The 18278-nt window shown below is 42.1% G+C and overlaps 1 protein-coding gene across 4 annotated transcripts in view; it reads left to right on the top strand.

Moving 5' to 3' along the window:
* The first annotated feature begins 1240 nt into the window (after positions 1–1240).
* LOC109878068 (immunoglobulin-like domain-containing receptor 2) overlaps positions 1241–18278 on the top strand; it is a 38816-nt gene continuing 21778 nt past the window's right edge. For all 4 annotated transcript variants that reach the window (XM_031818395.1, XM_031818396.1, XM_031818392.1 and 1 more), the window contains exons 1-3: positions 1241–1476; positions 9524–9844; positions 17639–17758. In XM_031818395.1, the coding sequence (XP_031674255.1) occupies positions 1362–1476; positions 9524–9844; positions 17639–17758 (556 nt within the window). In that variant the 5' untranslated portion in view covers positions 1241–1361. The remainder of the gene's footprint in view (positions 1477–9523; positions 9845–17638; positions 17759–18278) is intronic.

The following is an 18278-nucleotide window of genomic DNA, read 5'->3' as shown; positions in this document are numbered from 1 at the left end:
GAAGAACTACTCTGGTGACTGGATTACATTTAAACAACGTTGATTCAACCAGTTTGTGTCCAGTGGGCTCCCTTTATTCTCCTTTCGCTGTCTTTCTCCCATCGTCTAAGAGGCATTGTTAAATGAAAACATAATATTCAATTGATTTCTAATAAAACACCATTTTATATCCACCACACTAAGATACTAGGTATTCTGGAAACATGTATCTGTGTTTTTATTTAAATGTATTTGGGTCCATCTATTCTAAATCAACTAATGGAGCTTAATGTCTTTTCATAGTTCTGACCAGTATGACGACATTGTTCCACCTGTAGGAGCAGCAACACCAATGACGTAAACAACAGACATTTTAGGTAAATTATGATTTTCTGAAATGGAGGCCACAAATTCTGACATCTATAGTAATCAATCCTTTAAAAAATGATTTACTGAAGTGATATGATTAGTGAAATGATTAGTGATATTAGTGATATGATTAAGCTCATAATGTTACTTAGCGTCATTCAAATTGACCAACACCAAGTAACACTGGATTCAGACACAACACATGATCAATGGAATCCTCAAATCTATGACATAATAAAATGATGTGTTAGCTCATCTTTTCATTAATATAGACTCCTCCCCAGATAATATAGACCCCTCCCCCGATAACAGACTCCTCCCCCTGATAACAGTTTTCCACCAGAGCTCAAGGTCCTTGTATATCTTTATAATCAGTGATTTTCAAGGCGCAAACACCAATGACATAAAATTGAGGGACACACATTATACTAGTAATAATATCGTTTGTTTTATTACATCATTTTGTTTCAATGTCTAGCATTCAAAATGATAGATATCTCTCAATTGCCCAAAACATGTCACTACACCGCTACACATCACCAGTAGGACAAGCCAACCTGCTATCCCCCAGTAGTTTCTACAATGCATACGAAAATATGTTTGTAGTAGAAATGACTTATATATGTTTTCTTATTAAATAACTGTAAAAACAAAAGACAAATGTATTACTTGTCATGTTGTTCTCATTTTAAAATGCTTTTACATGATGCCAAAGTCAAGGATCAGAATTTACCACCGCAATTCAAGAATGACCCATATAAACACAGTCCCATTGGCCACAACATGTAAAGATGCTTGAGTCACTTTTAAATGAACGCCCCCCCCCCCCCCCCCCCCTTGTCCTCAAGAGGACCAAACCGCGCATGCACCACCCATTTCTCAAACGGTACAGTCCCGTTATACTCGGGAAGAGCCAGGACCTGTACAGTCCCGTTATACTCGGTCAGAGCTAGGAGCGTTACAATCCCGTTATACTCGGGTAGAGCGAGGCGCTCCGAATAGCGGTTTGAGGAATGAGGCGGAAAAGGCGAGGAGAACATGTACACAGGACTTCTCTAAACGCAAATGCTTTGATATGGAAGATGTGTTTGTTGCTGAGATGGTGGATTCCTGTACTATTCCTGACAGGTAGGTGATGAAGATGTATATAACTTTTACTGACTAACTAGCCAACCTAGCAGTGTAACAGGTTAATAAACAACTTTATTATGTTGAGTTTTCTCCTCACTTCTTTTACTTTTAAGATGTTTGTGTTCTCGTCTCGAACCTGCCCTCGTTCTGATTTCTAACAGAAAAAAAAAATTTGGTTGATGTTTTTTCCGTCTTTTTTGCATGGGAACTTTTTTTCAAGATTTACCAACGGAAAACATTTCAGGAAAGAACGATACATTGTAGCCTTCAAAGAAAAAAAACGTAATTTACTTTCGAGTTACAGTCACGTAGGCCTACAGTACAAGACTTGTGTAGCCCGTAAACGATACAAAGTAACGGATTTGGAATGTAGACTATCCTGCCGTTTGATTTCAACATCACGAGGGATAGAAGCATGAGCTTTGTTGTGTGACTTGCTTGGTGCAGCGCAATGAAGGTAGCACTGGTCTGGCGGCTGTAGACGGGCTTCTGTTGGTTCCATGGTCCTCAGCCAAGTGTGAATGATGTGAAGGGAAGTTTATAGGTCACGGATTAGGAAAGGCTGACTTCAATCAGTGTACAATAGCGTACATTGGAGTTGTAATATCCATTCATGAATTAATCAAATAATTACAGGTAAGTTTGAAAAAATGGTGTATTACAGATAGGGAATAATATTTTGTAATCATTTAGTTTTTTAGAAATGATAAACCTATAGATTATAGATTCTATCCCTGAGTTCATGTTGTCTAATGTAGGCTACAATACTCCTTTTTGATTATGTAGTTATATAGAGAAGTGTCGATTTGTAGATTTCTCCAGCTCTGTGTTTAAAATGTCCTCTTAGGTAGCAGGAGCTGTTTGAGGGACACCACAGGTCCTTAGACTAGCAGCAGGTGTTTGAGGGTCACCACAGGTCCTTAGACTAGCAGCAGGTGTTTGAGGGACAACACATGTCCTTAGACTAGCAGCAGGTGTTTGAGGGACACCACAGGTCCTTAGACTAGCAGCAGGTGTTTGAGGGTCACCACAGGTCCTTAGACTAGCAGCAGGTGTTTGAGGGTCACCACAGGTCCTTAGACTAGCAGCAGGTGTTTGAGGGACACCGCAGGTCATTAGACTAGCAGCTGGTGTTTGTGAGGGACACCACAGGTCCTTAGACTAGCAGCAGGTGTTTGAGGGTCACCACAGGTCCTTAGACTAGCAGCAGGTGTTTGTGAGTGACACCACAGGTCCTTAGACTGGCAGCAGGTGTTTGAGGGACACCGCAGGTCCTTAGACTAGCAGCAGGTGTTTGTGAGGGACACCACAGGTCCTTAGACTAGCAGCAGGTGTTTGAGGGTCACCATAGGTTCTTAGACTAGCAGTAGGTGTTTGTGAGGGACACCACAGGTCCTTAGAGTAGCAGCAGGTGTTTGAGGGTCACCATAGGTCCTTAGACTAGCAGCAGATGTTTGAGGGACACCACAGGTCCTTAGACTAGCAGCAGGTGTTTGTGAGGGACACCACAGGTCCTTAGACTAGCAGCAGGTGTTTGAGGGTCACCACAGGTCGTTAGACTAGCAGCAGGTGTTTGAGGGTCACCACAGGTCCTTAGACTAGCAGCATGTGCAACTTTCAAACTACAAACAGCGTAAGGAACTGGTCTGAAGTGGACTTTTGCTCCCTGCCTCTCCTCTCCTCCCTTTCCCTCATCCTTTCTTTCCCTGCTCTCCTGAAGTGCTGTGGCCTGCGGTGTGAGGAATGTAGCCTACTACACACCAACTGATTTCCCCTGTGCCTCTCTCTCTCTCTCTCTCTCTCTCTCTCTCTTCCTCTTCTCTTTCTCCCTCCTCTCTCTACACTGTTTCCCTCTCTACCATCTCTCTCTCTCTGTTGTTTAATCTCTCTCTCGCTCTGTGTGTGTCTGAAACAGCTCAGCTCCTCTCCCCTCTAAACCCTCCCGTAGACCCCTCCTGTAGACTCGGTAGGGCTCTTCTGTAGACTCTATAGGGCTCTTCTGTAGACTCCGTAGGGCTCTTCTGAAGATGAACTAATAAAATAAACCACCCCTGTCCCTGCTCCCCTCCTGAGGTGGTTTCCCTGGAAACTAATAAAGCCTGTGTTCCCAGTAGCTCTCAATCCTCTGAAAGACCCTACTGACTTTCCTGTTGTTTCCCTTTCTGCTGCTGGGAATGTTATGGCAATGTTATGGGAATGTTCTAGTAATGTTCTAGTAATGTTATGGGAATGTTCTAGTAATGTTATGGGACTGTTCTAGTAATGTTATGGGAATGTTCTAGTAATGTTATGGGAATGTTCTAGTAATGTTATGGGACTGTTCTAGTAATGTTATGGGAATGTTCGAGTAATGTTACGAGAATGTTCTAGTAATGTTATGGGAATGTTCTAGTAATGTTACGAGAATGTTCTAGTAATGTTCTAGTAATGTTCTAGTAATGTTCTAGTAATGTTATGGGAATGTTCTAGTAATGTTTTTGGAATGTTCTAGTAATGTTATGGGAATGTTCTAGTAATGTTATGGGAATGTTCTAGTAATGTTATGGGAATGTTCTAGTAATGTTATGGGAATGTTCTAGTAATGTTATGGGAATGTTCTAGTAATGTTACGGGAATGTTCTAGTAATGTTATGGGAATGTTCTAGTAATGTTACGGGAATGTTCTAGTAATGTTATGGGAATGTTCTAGTAATGTTATGGGAATGTTCTAGTAATGTTATGGGAATGTTCTAGTAATGTTATGGGAATGTTCTAGTAATGTTATGGGAATGTTCTAGTAATGTTATGGGAATGTTCTAGTAATGTTATGGGAATGTTCTAGTAATGTTATGGGAATGTTCTAGTAATGTTACGGGAATGTTCTAGTAATGTTTTTGGAATGTTCTAGTAATGTTATGGGAATGTTCTAGTAATGTTACGGGAATGTTCTAGTAATGTTCTAGTAATGTTCTAGTAATGTTATGGGAATGTTCTAGTAATGTTATGGGAATGTTCTAGTAATGTTATGGGAATGTTCTAGTAATGTTATGGGAATGTTCTAGTAATGTTACGGGAATGTTCTAGTAATGTTATGGGAATGTTCTAGTAATGTTATGGGAATGTTCTAGTAATGTTATGGGAATGTTCTAGTAATGTTATGGGAATGTTCTAGTAATGTTACGGGAATGTTCTAGTAATGTTATGGGAATGTTCTAGTAATGTTATGGGAATGTTCTAGTAATGTTATGGGAATGTTCTAGTAATGTTATGGGAATGTTCTAGTAATGTTATGGGAATGTTCTAGTAATGTTATGGGAATGTTCTAGTAATGTTATGGGAATGTTCTAGTAATGTTATGGGAATGTTCTAGTAATGTTATGGGAATGTTCTAGTAATGTTATGGGAATGTTCTAGTAATGTTATGGGAATGTTCTAGTAATGTTATGGGAATGTTCTAGTAATGTTATGGGAATGTTCTAGTAATGTTATGGAAGCTGTTACTGTTTTATTGCTGGCTCATCCAGAAGTTCCCTGTTTCATGAAGTGGTTTGGGAGAATGTGACAACTCTACTGTCTAACACACGCACGCACGCACACACACACACACACACACACACACACACACACACACACACACACACACACACACACACACACACACACACACACACACACACACACACACACACACAAACAAATTAACGCTCGCACACAAACACGAATTAACGCTCGCTCCCACACACCCATACACACACACAAACACACACACAGGACATGATTAAATGAAGCTATCCCCCATCCCCCATCTCTCCCCCTCTGCTCACAGTTCCATTTCAGACCACAATTGTTCACTGACCTCACCTCCCACCGCCTATTCAGAGAAACACACACACACACACACACACACACACACACACACACACACACACACACACACACACACACACACACACACACACACACACACACACATACACACACACACACACACACATACACACACACACACATTTAGCAGACACAGATGTTTTTAGGCGTGTGTGTTTTCAGTTCACCACCTGCTGATTGACTGGACTGTCCAGCTGTGTTGTCAAGCTCCTGCTCATGAGATCTGTCGGGTTCAGAGCTTATTAACCAACTGGGTTTGAACTAGTCTACTCACCACAGCACTGTTTGTCCCCTGAGCTTGATCCTAGACATGAACTCTGAGAGCTAATGCTAGTCTTCAGGTTCCTCATCCTGAACCACTGAACCACCTCTGCTACATTCTGTTCAGAATCATATCAGCTGAACTCAGTGAGTCAGATACAGACAGAGTGAATCAGGTTCCTCATCATGAACCACTGAACCACCTCTGCCACATTCTGTTCAGAATCATATCAGCTGAACTCAGTGAGTCAGATACAGACAGAGTGAATCAGGTTCCTCATCATGAACCACTGAACCACCTCTGCCACATTCTGTTCAGAATCATATCAGCTGAACTCAGTGAGTCAGATACAGACAGAGTGAATCAGGTTCCTCATCATGAACCACTGAACCACCTCTGCCACATTCTGTTCAGAATCATATCAGCTGAACTCAGTGAGTCAGATACAGACAGAGTGAATCAGGTTCCTCATCATGAACCACTGAACCACCTCTGCTACATTCTGTTCAGAATCATATCAAATAAACTCAGTGAATCATTGTTACTGTAATTTAATTATGCCAATGTGTTTTCATTAATTGAAAACCCTTAATCTATTTTATGAGAATTTGTAAGATTCTTGTTTGCATAAAATAGACGTAGACCAGCCATTTCAATAATAGGTAACAGAATTGATTCTCGGAGCGCGCTGCTACGTTACCACGAGCAACAGTTTATATACAATAACATGACGTCATTTCATTGCTCCTAAAATTAATCTCCTCCTCCAGACCGGGTCAAAGGGAACTTTAAAAGTTCATTCTGAGTTCATTCTGACCCTCTAGCACATACACAGGACACACAACACAACTGAGTTCATTCTGACCCACTAGCACATACACAGGACACACAACACAACTGAGTTCATTCTGACCCCCCAGCACATACACAGGACACACAACACAACTGAGTTCATTCTGACCCCCCCAGCACATACACAGGACACACAACACAACTGAGTTCATTCTGACCCCCCCAGCACATACACAGGACACACAACACAGCTGAGTTCATTCTGACCCCCCAGCACATACACAGGACACACAACACAACTGAGTTCATTCTGACCCCCCAGCACATACACAGGACACACAACACAACTGAGTTCATTCTGACCCACTAGCACATACACAGGACACACAACACAACTGAGTTCATTCTGACCCCCCCAGCACATACACAGGACACACAACACAACTGAGTTCATTCTGACCCCCCCAGCACATACACAGGACACACAACTGAGTTCATTCTGACCCCCCCAGCACATACACAGGACACACAACACAACTGAATTAACTTTTGACTCCTCACCATTATCAATCACCACTTAGCTGACAGTTCTAATTAACAGAAAACCTAGGAATGCACTCACTGCCTTATTTAAAACACCCCAGAGCTCAGTTTCGTCGGTTCAACCATAGGTTAACTACCTTATCTGTTTACTTAATCCACAAACCATTTCTTTCTTCCTAGTTGGAATGGTGTTCATTAACTTTAATTACTCCGTGTCACACAATCCCTTCTTATGAACTCATATTGCTCATCAGATATAATAGTTTACTTAGTTACAGTTCTATTTGAAATGGGGATATTGTTTATTAATTTATTCATAATAATTCTAACAATCAGATACAGACAGAGTGAATCAGCTGTTTTTATGTTTTTAGTCTTTGAGACTGTGGTCATAGTGACCACTTGTGTTAAGTGTGGGGGGATTTACTCCATCACCACACTGGTAAACCCAGGTAACTGGTATTTAAAATGAAAGATTACCACACCAGCAACATATAATTCTGTTCATTTTGTGGAGTCCGATTGCCTATTAAAATTACAGTCTGCTCTACTGCAGAAATGCTGTTTGTTCGTCCCAAATGGTACCCTATTCCCTACATAGTGCACTACTTTTGAGACATATGGGCCCTGGTCAAAAGTAGGGCACTAAATAGGGTGCCATTTGGGACACAGGCCGTGTTCAATTGTACAGACAGCAATTAAATTGGAACAGACCCTGAGAAACTCTGATTTCTCTTTCTGAGGTTCATGAAAACCTTTCAGTAGCCTCGGCCCCAACCTGGGCCTGACACTAACCGTACAGATACCTGTTGAGGATGAAACCACCTCTGCTCCTCTTTCCCAAACAAGGAGACAAGTAGATTTCAGCGGTCCCATCAAGTCCCTTATCCAAGCAGACATAGTTAACACAGTCTAGGTCTAGGAGAAATGAAGGCTCTTCTTCTGACTAGCCCAGTTCCAGCCTCAGAACCTCATGTCACAGGTGGGAAACGTCCTGAGGGCGATACTGATAATGACGTCGCACGCAGGGCTACCTCATCATGAGAGCATGAGTCCAACTCACCTCCACTACACGCAGTCAGTGTCACGCCCTGGCCATAGAGAGGCTCTGCGCTCCAGACCTCCGATGCGTCTCCACGGTCCAGTGTGTCCTGCGCTGGCTCTACGCACTATGCCTCCAGTGCGCCTTCATAGCCCAGTGCGTCCTGTGCCAGCTCTCCACACTCACTGAGCTAAAGTGGGTATCCAGCCAGGATGCTGGATACGTCTCCTCAGTCCGGTGAGACCTGTTCCGGCTCCACGTACAAAGTCTCCAGTGATGATCCATGGCACGAAGCCTCCAGTGATGATCCATGGCACGAAGCCTCCAGTGATGATCCATGGCACGAAGCCTACAGTGATGATCCATGGCACAAAGCCTCCAGCGTTGATCCGCAGTCCGGACCTCCAGCGACGGTCCCCAGTCTGGAGCCTCCAGCGACGGTCCCCAGTCCGGAGCCTCCAACGACGGTCCCCAGTCCGGAGCCTGCAGCGACGGTCTTCAGTCCGGAGCCTGCAGCGACGGTCCCCAGTCCGGAGCCTGCAGCGATGGTTCCCAGTCCGGAGCCTCTGGCGATTATCGGTGGTCTGGTTCCTCCGACGAGGATCTGCGGCCCGGTTCCTCCAGTGAAGGTCCATGCACCAGGGCCGCCACCAAAGCGGAGGGATCTGCGGGCGGATGGGGATCTACATCCCGCACCGGAGCCACCGCCGTAAGGGATGCCCACCCGGACCCTCCCCTTTAGAGGCAGGTTTTGCGGCCGGAGTCCGCACCTTTGGGGGTACTGTCACGCCCTGGTATTAGAGAGGCTTTTATTCTCTATTTTATTTAGGCCAGGGTGTGACTAGGGTGAGCATTCTAGTTTCATTATTTCTATGTTTTCTATTTCTTTGTTTTTGACCGAATGTGGTTCCCAATCAGAGGCAGCTGTCTATCGTTGTCTCTGATTGGGAATCATACTTAGGCAGCCTTTTTCCCCACCTGTGTTTGGTGGGTAGTTATTTTCTGTTTAGTGTTTTCTGCACCTGACAGAACTGTGTTATTTTGTGTTTGAGTGTTTTTGAGTAATAAAGTATCATGAACACTTCCCACGCTGCGTTTTGGTCCATGGCTTCCGACGACAGACGTTACAGTCAGACTAGCCTACTCTAGCTCTAGTTCACGTTGATGGTAACAGTAAGGTTGTATTTAACTGTGTTTCAGGAGCTTTGTGAGGCTGGAGGTGAACATTCACTAGGTGATGTAATTACCGGTTGGTCTGAAGTGCTGGTCTCGTGGTGAATGTAGGAGGGCGGACAGGGCCACGCTGCTGATCTGGGGATTTCTCTCTATATGTCTGTTCACAGTAACACTGCCAGTGAGTCAGGTCCCAGATCTGTTTGTGCTAAGATGTCATCTCCTTGAAATGGCAATTAGTGACTCCTCTCTGTCTGTCTCTGTCTCTGTCTCTGTCTCTGTCTCTGTCTCTGTCTCTGTCTCTGTCTCTGTCTCTGTCTCTGTCTCTGTCTCTGTCTCTGTCTCTGTCTCTGTCTCTCCACCAGATCTCCCATCAAGCTCAGCCATCCAGGTCTCCTCTCGTGAAGACAGGAAGTATGCCACGCTGTTCCAGTCGGTGGTCCTGCCGTGCCAATACTCCAGCATGTCCACCCAGACGCCTGTGGTCCAATGGTGGTACAAGTCTTACTGCCGCGACCGCACCCGCGACGCCTTCAGCTTCCCGGAGGGCCTGGGGGTAAGGGGCTCCTCGTCCCATCTAGACTGCTCCGATTCTAGCCGCACCGTCCGCGTGGTGGCCTCCGTCACCGGATCCTCCATCACCCTGGCCGAGCACTACAAGGGCAGAGATATTACTATCATCAACAGTAAGACATGGCACTCAATACTACTGTTGTTGATGATGTTAGTACATCAGAGGGACTAGATGTTCAGGGAGGCTGGCCAGGTCCTCTAGATAAAAGACATGTCACTAGTGTTGTTGATGATGCTATTACATCAGAGGGACTAGATGTTCAGGGAGGCTGGTCAGGTCCTCTAGATAAAATACATGTCACTAGTGTTGTTGATGATGCTATTACATCAGGAGGACTAGATGTTCAGGGAGGCTGGCCAGGTCCTCTAGATAAAATACATGTCACTAGTGTTGTTGATGATGCTATTACATCAGAAGGACTAGATGTTCAGGGAGGCTGGTCAGGTCCTCTAGATAAAAGACATGTCACTAGTGTTGTTGATGATGCTATTACATCAGGAGGACTAGATGTTCAGGGAGGCTGGCCAGGTCCTCTAGATAAAAGACATGTCACTAGTGTTTGTTGATGGTGCTATTACATCAGGAGGACTAGTTGTCCAGGGAGGCTGGTCAGGTCCTCTAGATAAAAGACATGTCACTAGTGTTGTTGATGATGTTATTACATCAGGAGGACTAGATGTCCAGGGAGGCTGGCCAGGTCCTCTAGATAAAAGACATGTCACTAGTGTTGTTGATGATGCTATTACATCAGGAGGACTAGTTGTCCAGGGAGGCTGGTCAGGTCCTCTAGATAAAAGACATGTCACTAGTGTTGTTGATGATGTTATTACATCAGGAGGACTAGATGTCCAGGGAGGCTGGCCAGGTCCTCTAGATAAAAGACATGTCACTAGTGTTGTTGATGATGCTATTACATCAGGAGGACTAGTTGTCCAGGGAGGCTGGTCAGGTCCTCTAGATAAAAGACATGTCACTAGTGTTGTTGATGATGCTATTACATCAGGAGGACTAGATGTTCAGGGAGGCTGGTCAGGTCCTCTAGATAAAAGACATGTCACTAGTGTTGTTGATGATGTTATTACATCAGGAGGACTAGATGTCCAGGGAGGCTGGTCAGGTCCAGCAGATGTAGCTAAAGGTCACAGGTGGTTGAGGTCACAGGCAGGTCACAAGGCTGCCTCTCTTCTCAATTCCATAACACACACGTTGACATGCACCCACCCACATGCGTGTTGTGAGGTCCTCTGAAGAAACACTAAGAGGGTGTTGTGGAGGACAGGCAGGGTGATGAATAGGAAGAGACGTGATAGTCTGGCCGTCCCATTGTGACATAGCTACGTGGGGGACGCTCAGCCCGAACACGCACCTCCCCACAATCCCCAGCCAACGCGGCTCCTCTATGCGTTTTAATGTGTTGACAGTTGGAGAACTTGCTTGAGCCAAGCTAAGAATTCAAAGTATGAAAGTCAACGGTCTGACATTCTAGAACACTGCTGTGTGTACACATACACGTTTTGGACTCTGATAGCCGCTTTAGACTCAGGCATCGGTGAGCAGACAGGGAAAGAGAGAGAGAGAGAAAGATAGAGATGGATAGAGTAAGAGGGAGAGGAGAGAGAGAGAGAGGGAAAGATGGAGAGAGAGAGAGGCAGAGAGGGAGACAGAGAGAGAGAGAGAGGCGGAGAGGGAGCTGCAGAGAGAGAGAGCAGCAGAGAGAGAGAGAGAGAGAATAAGAGAGAGCGAGAGAGAGAGAGAGAGAGAGAGCTGCAGAGAGAGAGAGAGAGAGAGAGAGAGAGCTGCAGAGAGAGAGAGAGAGGGGTGGAGAGAGAGAGCTGCAGAGTGAGAGAGGGAGAGAGCAGCAGAGAGAGAGAGAATGAGAGAGAGAGAGAGAGAGAGAGAGGCGGAGAGGGAGACAGAGAGACAGAGAGAGAGTGCTGCAGAGAGAGAGAGAGAGGCAGAGAGGGAGACAGAGAGAGAGAGCTGTAGAGAGAGGGGCGGAGAGGGAGACAGAGAGAGGGGGGGGGGGAAGAGGGAAAGGAATGGACCTGCAAGTGGACTCCAGATTTATTGAGCTGTAAATCAGGGATACGAATCAACCCTCTCTTCTCCTGTGACCAGATGGACAAAAGAGGATTTTTTTCCCACATTGCTGTGCTTTAACGTTGTCCTCTCCCTCACACCTTGTTCTCTCTCTCTCTCTCTCTCTCTCTGTTCCCTCTCTCCTCTCTCCTCTCTCTCTCTCTCTGCTCTCTCTCTCTCTCTCTGTTCTCTCTCTCTCTCCATCTTTCCCTCTCTGTCTCTCTCTGATGTGAGGCTCTTTAAAAGGAGCTCTCTCTGTTCTCTCTCTCCATCTGTCTCTCTGATGTGGGGCACTTCAAAAGGAGCTCTCTCTCTCTCTCTGTCTGTTCACTGTGAAGTCAGCCTTAATGGTTTGGCTCCTCTGGTGAACCCTGGAGTGGGCACAAACACATTGAACTTCCTAACCTGTTCCAAGAATCTGTGGAGTAAGGATGGAGGAGGGGATGGAGGAGGGGATGGGGGGGATGTACACATCAATATACACTATACACATCAATATACACTATACACATCAATATGCACTATACACATCAATATACACATCAATATACACATCAATATATACTATACACATCAATATACACATCAATATACACTATACACATACATATACACTACGCACATCAATGTTCACATCAATATACACATCAATATACACTACACTCATCAATATACACTATACACATCAATATACACATCAATATACACTATACACATCAATGTACACATCAATATACACATCAATATACACTACACTCATCAATATACACTATACACATCAATATACACATCAATATACACTATACACATACATATACACTACGCACATCAATGTACACTTCAATATACACTATACACATCAATATACACTATACACATCAATATACACTATACACATCAATATACACTACATACGTCAATATACACATCAATATACACTACACACATTAATGTACACATCAATATACACTATACACATCATTATACACTACACATCAATATACACTACATATGTCAATATACACATCAATATACACATCAATATACACATCAATATACACTACACACATTAATGTATACATCAATATACACTATACACATCATTATACACTACACATCAATATACACTACACATCAATATACACTATACACATCATGTTCACATCAATATACACTATACACGTCAATATACACATCAATATACACTACACACATTAATGTATACATCAATATACACTATACACGTCATTATACACTACACATCAATATACAGTACACACATCAATATACACTATACACATCAATATACACTATACGTATCAATATACACATCAATATACACTATACACATCAATATACACTACATATGTCAATATACACATCAATATACACTATACACATCAATATACACTACATATGTCAATATACACATCAATATACACTATACACATCAATATACACTACATATGTCAATATACACATCAATATACACATCAATATACACTACACACATTAATGTATACATCAATATACACTATACACATCAATATACACTACACACATCAATATACACTTTACACATCAATATACACATCAATATACACTATACACATACATATACACTACGCACATCAATGTACACATCAATATACACTATACACATCAATATACACTATACACATCAATATACACTACACACATTAATGTATACATCAATATACACTATACACATCATTATACACTACACATCAATATACACTACACACATCAATATACACTACATACATCAATATACACATCAATATACACTACACATCAATATACACTATACACATCAATATACACATCAATATACACTACACATCAATATACACTATACACATCAATATACACTACATATGTCAATATACACATCAATATACACATCAATATACACATCAATATACACTACATATGTCAATATACACATCAATATACACATCAATATACACTACACACATTAATGTATACATCAATATACACTATACACATCATTATACACTACACATCAATATACACTACACACATCAATATACACTACATACATCAATATACACATCAATATATACTATACACATCAATATACACTATAAACATCAATATACACATCAATATACACTATACACATCAATATACACTATAAACATCAATATACACATCAATATACACTATACACATCAATATACACTATACACATCAATATACACATCAATATACACTATACACATCAATATACACTACATACGTCAATATACACATCAATATACACTACACACATTAATGTACACATCAATATACACTATACACATCAATATACACATCAATATACACTACACATCAATATACACTATACACATCAATATACACTACATATGTCAATATACACATCAATATACACATCAATATACACTACACACATTAATGTATACATCAATATACACTATACACATCATTATACACTACACATCAATATACACTACACACATCAATATACACTACATACATCAATATACACATCAATATACACTACACATCAATATACACTATACACATCAATATACACATCAATATACACTACACATCAATATACACTATACACATCAATATACAGTACATATGTCAATATGCACATCAATATACACATCAATATACACTATACACATCAATATACACATCAATATACACTATACACATCAATATACACTACATATGTCAATATACACATCAATATACACATCAATATACACATCAATATACACTACATATGTCAATATACACATCAATATACACATCAATATACACTACACACATTAATGTATACATCAATATACACTATACACATCATTATACACTACACATCAATATACACTACACACATCAATATACACTACATACATCAATATACACATCAATATATACTATACACATCAATATACACTATACACATCAATATACACATCAATATACACTACACATCAATATACACTATACACATCAATATACACTACATACGTCAATATACACATCAATATACACTACACACATTAATGTATACATCAATATACACTATACACATCAATATATACTATACACATCATTATACACTATACACATCAATATACACATCAATATACACTATACACATCAATATACACATCAATATACACTATACACATCAATATACACATCAATATACACTATACACATCAATATACACATCAATATACACATCAATATACACTATACACATTAATGTATACATCAATATACACTATACACATCAATATATACTATACACATCATTATACACTATACACATCAATATACACATCAATATACACTATACACATCAATATACACTATACACATCAATATACACATCAATATACACTACACGCATCAATATACACTATACACATGTGAGTGATATCCAGAGTGGTCTCCAGATTGATCTGCAGAGTGATATCCAGAGTTAATCTGCAGAGTGATATCCAGAGTGATCTGCAGAGTGATCTCCAGAGTGATCTGCAGAGTGATCTCCAGAGTGATCTCCAGAGTGATCTATACACTATACACATGTGAGTGATATCCAGAGTGATCTCCAGAGTGATCTGCAGAATGATCTCCAGAGTGATCTGCAGAGTGATCTCCAGAGTGATCTCCAGAGTGATCTCCAGAGTGATCTCCAGAGTGATCTGCAGAGTGATATCCAGAGTGATCTGCAGAGTGATCTCCAGGGTGATCTCCAGAGTGATCTCCAGAGTGATATCCAGAGTGATCTGCAGAGTGGTCTCCAGAGTCATCTCCAGAGTCATCTCCAGAGTGATCTCCAGAGTGATCTGCAGAGTGATCCTCCCTGAGACCGGGTCTGGTATCTCATACGTCTGTAAGTTAACATGGAGGTAAGGTACAGCGGAGGTTTATGCAGAAGGGACTTATAAACAAAAAGAGTGCAGTGCGTCGATCTACGAGACTTCAAAGAGGCCCAGACTTCTTTCTGGTACAGAATGCAATGATATGTACTGCACCTGTTGTCCATAATAAAGTGTAGTGCAGTATTATAAACTGCACCAAATGGGTTCAATGCAGTGACATGTTAATAGATATCCACTAAAACTCTTCTCTGGTTGTCCATAGGATTTGAGACTTGCAGTCTCCTAACCCACAGTCCCACCTCCAGCCCGACCCCCAACAGGAAAGGCTGTTCATTATCCTTGTCTCTTCCTGTCCCTTAAATAGGCCTGTTTACATGTCCGCCTCACAATGGACTGACTGGTCTGCTGAAAGTCTCCCTCCACAGAGTCCTCGCCTCTTTTACTGTTTATCACAACTCCTCCGTGGACTGTGTCAGACACAATGTTCCCTCCTCCTCCCCCTAACTAGCCAAAACAAACCTGTTTCTCCGTTCCTCCTTGTCCTTGACGATCTTGATATTTATATTCTCAGTTGAAACCCGAGGTGACGTGACATGGGAAGTTAAGGAATGTTGTAAGGTAGTTTTACAGAGTGATGTTTGACAGAGTGATGTTTTACAGAGTGATGTTTGACAGAGTGATGTGTTAGATGTGAGGTTTGACAGAGTGATGTGTTAGATGTGATGTTTAACAGAGTGATGTTTGACAGAGTGATGTGTTAGATGTGAGGTTTGACAGAGTGATGTGTTAGATGTGATGTTTAACAGAGTGATGTTTGACAGAGTGATGTTTGACAGAAGGATGTTTGACAGAGTGATGTTTGACAGAGTGATGTGTTAGATGTGATGTTTGACAGAGTGATGTGTTAGATGTGATGTTTAACAGAGTGATGTTTGACAGAGTGATGTGTTAGATGTGAGGTTTGACAGAGTGATGTGTTAGATGTGATGTTTAACAGAGTGATGTTTGGCAGAGTGATGTTTAACAGAGTGATGTTTGGCAGAGTGATGTTTAACAAAGTGATGTTTGGCAGAGTGATGTTTAACAGAGTGATGTGTTAGATGTGATGTTTAACAGAGTGATGTGTTAGATGTGATGTTTAACAGAGTGATGTTTGACAGAGTGATGTGTTAGATGTGATGTTTGACAGAGTGATGTTTGACAGAGTGATGTGTTAGATGTGAGGTTTGACAGAGTGATGTTTGACAGAGTGATGTGTTAGATGTGAGGTTTGACAGAGTGATGTGTTAGATGTGAGGTTTGACAGAGTGATGTGTTAGATGTGAGGTTTGACAGAGTGATGTTTGACAGAGTGATGTGTTAGATGTGATGTTTGACAGAGTGATGTTTGACAGAGTGATGTGTTAGATGTGAGGTTTGACAGAGTGATGTTTGACAGAGTGATGTGTTAGATGTGAGGTTTGACAGAGTGATGTGTTAGATGTGAGGTTTGACAGAGTGATGTTTGACAGAGGGATGTGTTAGATGTGATGTTTGACAGAGTGATGTTTAACAGAGTGATGTTTGGCAGAGTGATGTTTAACAGAGTGATGTTTAACAGAGTGATGTTTGGCAGAGTGATGTTTGACAGAGTGATGTTTGGCAGAGTGCTGTTTGACAGAAGGATGTTTGGCAGAGTGATGTGTTAGATGTGATGTTTAACAGAGTGATGTTTAGCAGAGTGATGTTTAACAGAGTGATGTTTGACAGAGTGATGTTTGGCAGAGTGCTGTTTGACAGAAGGATGTTTGGCAGAGTGATGTGTTAGATGTGATGTTTGACAGAGTGATGTGTTAGATGTGCTGTTTGACAGAGTGATGTGATACTTATTTTCTTTTAATATCTTCTGTCTTCCTCCCCCTCCCTCTCTCCAGAGGCTGACCTGCGTATTGGGGAGCTCCAGTGGGGAGACAGTGGGGTTTACCTGTGTAAGGTGATCATCTCTGACGACCTCGAGGGCAGGAATGAGGCCCCTGTGGAGCTTCTGGTGTTGGGTGAGTCCTCAACTCCCCTTCTCAGCCCTACCCTCTCCTCCCTCTAACCCTCCATCTCTCCCAGTCATCTACCACCCTCCCTCTGACATACTGTCAGGTTGATCTCTCCCAGTCATCTACCACCCTCCCTCTGACCTACTGTCAGGTTGATCTCTCCCAGTCATCTACCACCCTACCTCTGACCTACTGTCAGGTTGATCTCTCCCAGTCATCTACCACCCTGCCTCTGACCTACTGTCAGGTTGATCTCTCCCAGTCATCTACCACCCTGCCTCTGACCTACTGTCAGGTTGATCTCTCCCAGTCATCTACCACCCTGCCTATGACCTACTGTCAGGTTGATCTCTCCCAGTCTGACATCTACCACCCTGCCTCAGACCTACTGTCAGGTTGATCTCTCCCAGTCTGACATCTACCACCCTGCCTCTGACCTACGGCCAGGTTGCTAGGCAGTAGTCACTCCTGTTATGTAACCAGGCTCCGTTAGTCGTTAGCTAAGGAACATCTATCAATGGGAACA

The sequence above is a fragment of the Oncorhynchus kisutch genome, unplaced genomic scaffold, assembly GCF_002021735.2.
Source record: "Oncorhynchus kisutch isolate 150728-3 unplaced genomic scaffold, Okis_V2 scaffold1361, whole genome shotgun sequence".
Taxonomy (NCBI): Eukaryota; Metazoa; Chordata; class Actinopteri; order Salmoniformes; family Salmonidae; genus Oncorhynchus; species Oncorhynchus kisutch.
This window is presented reverse-complemented; position numbering and strand designations above follow the sequence as displayed.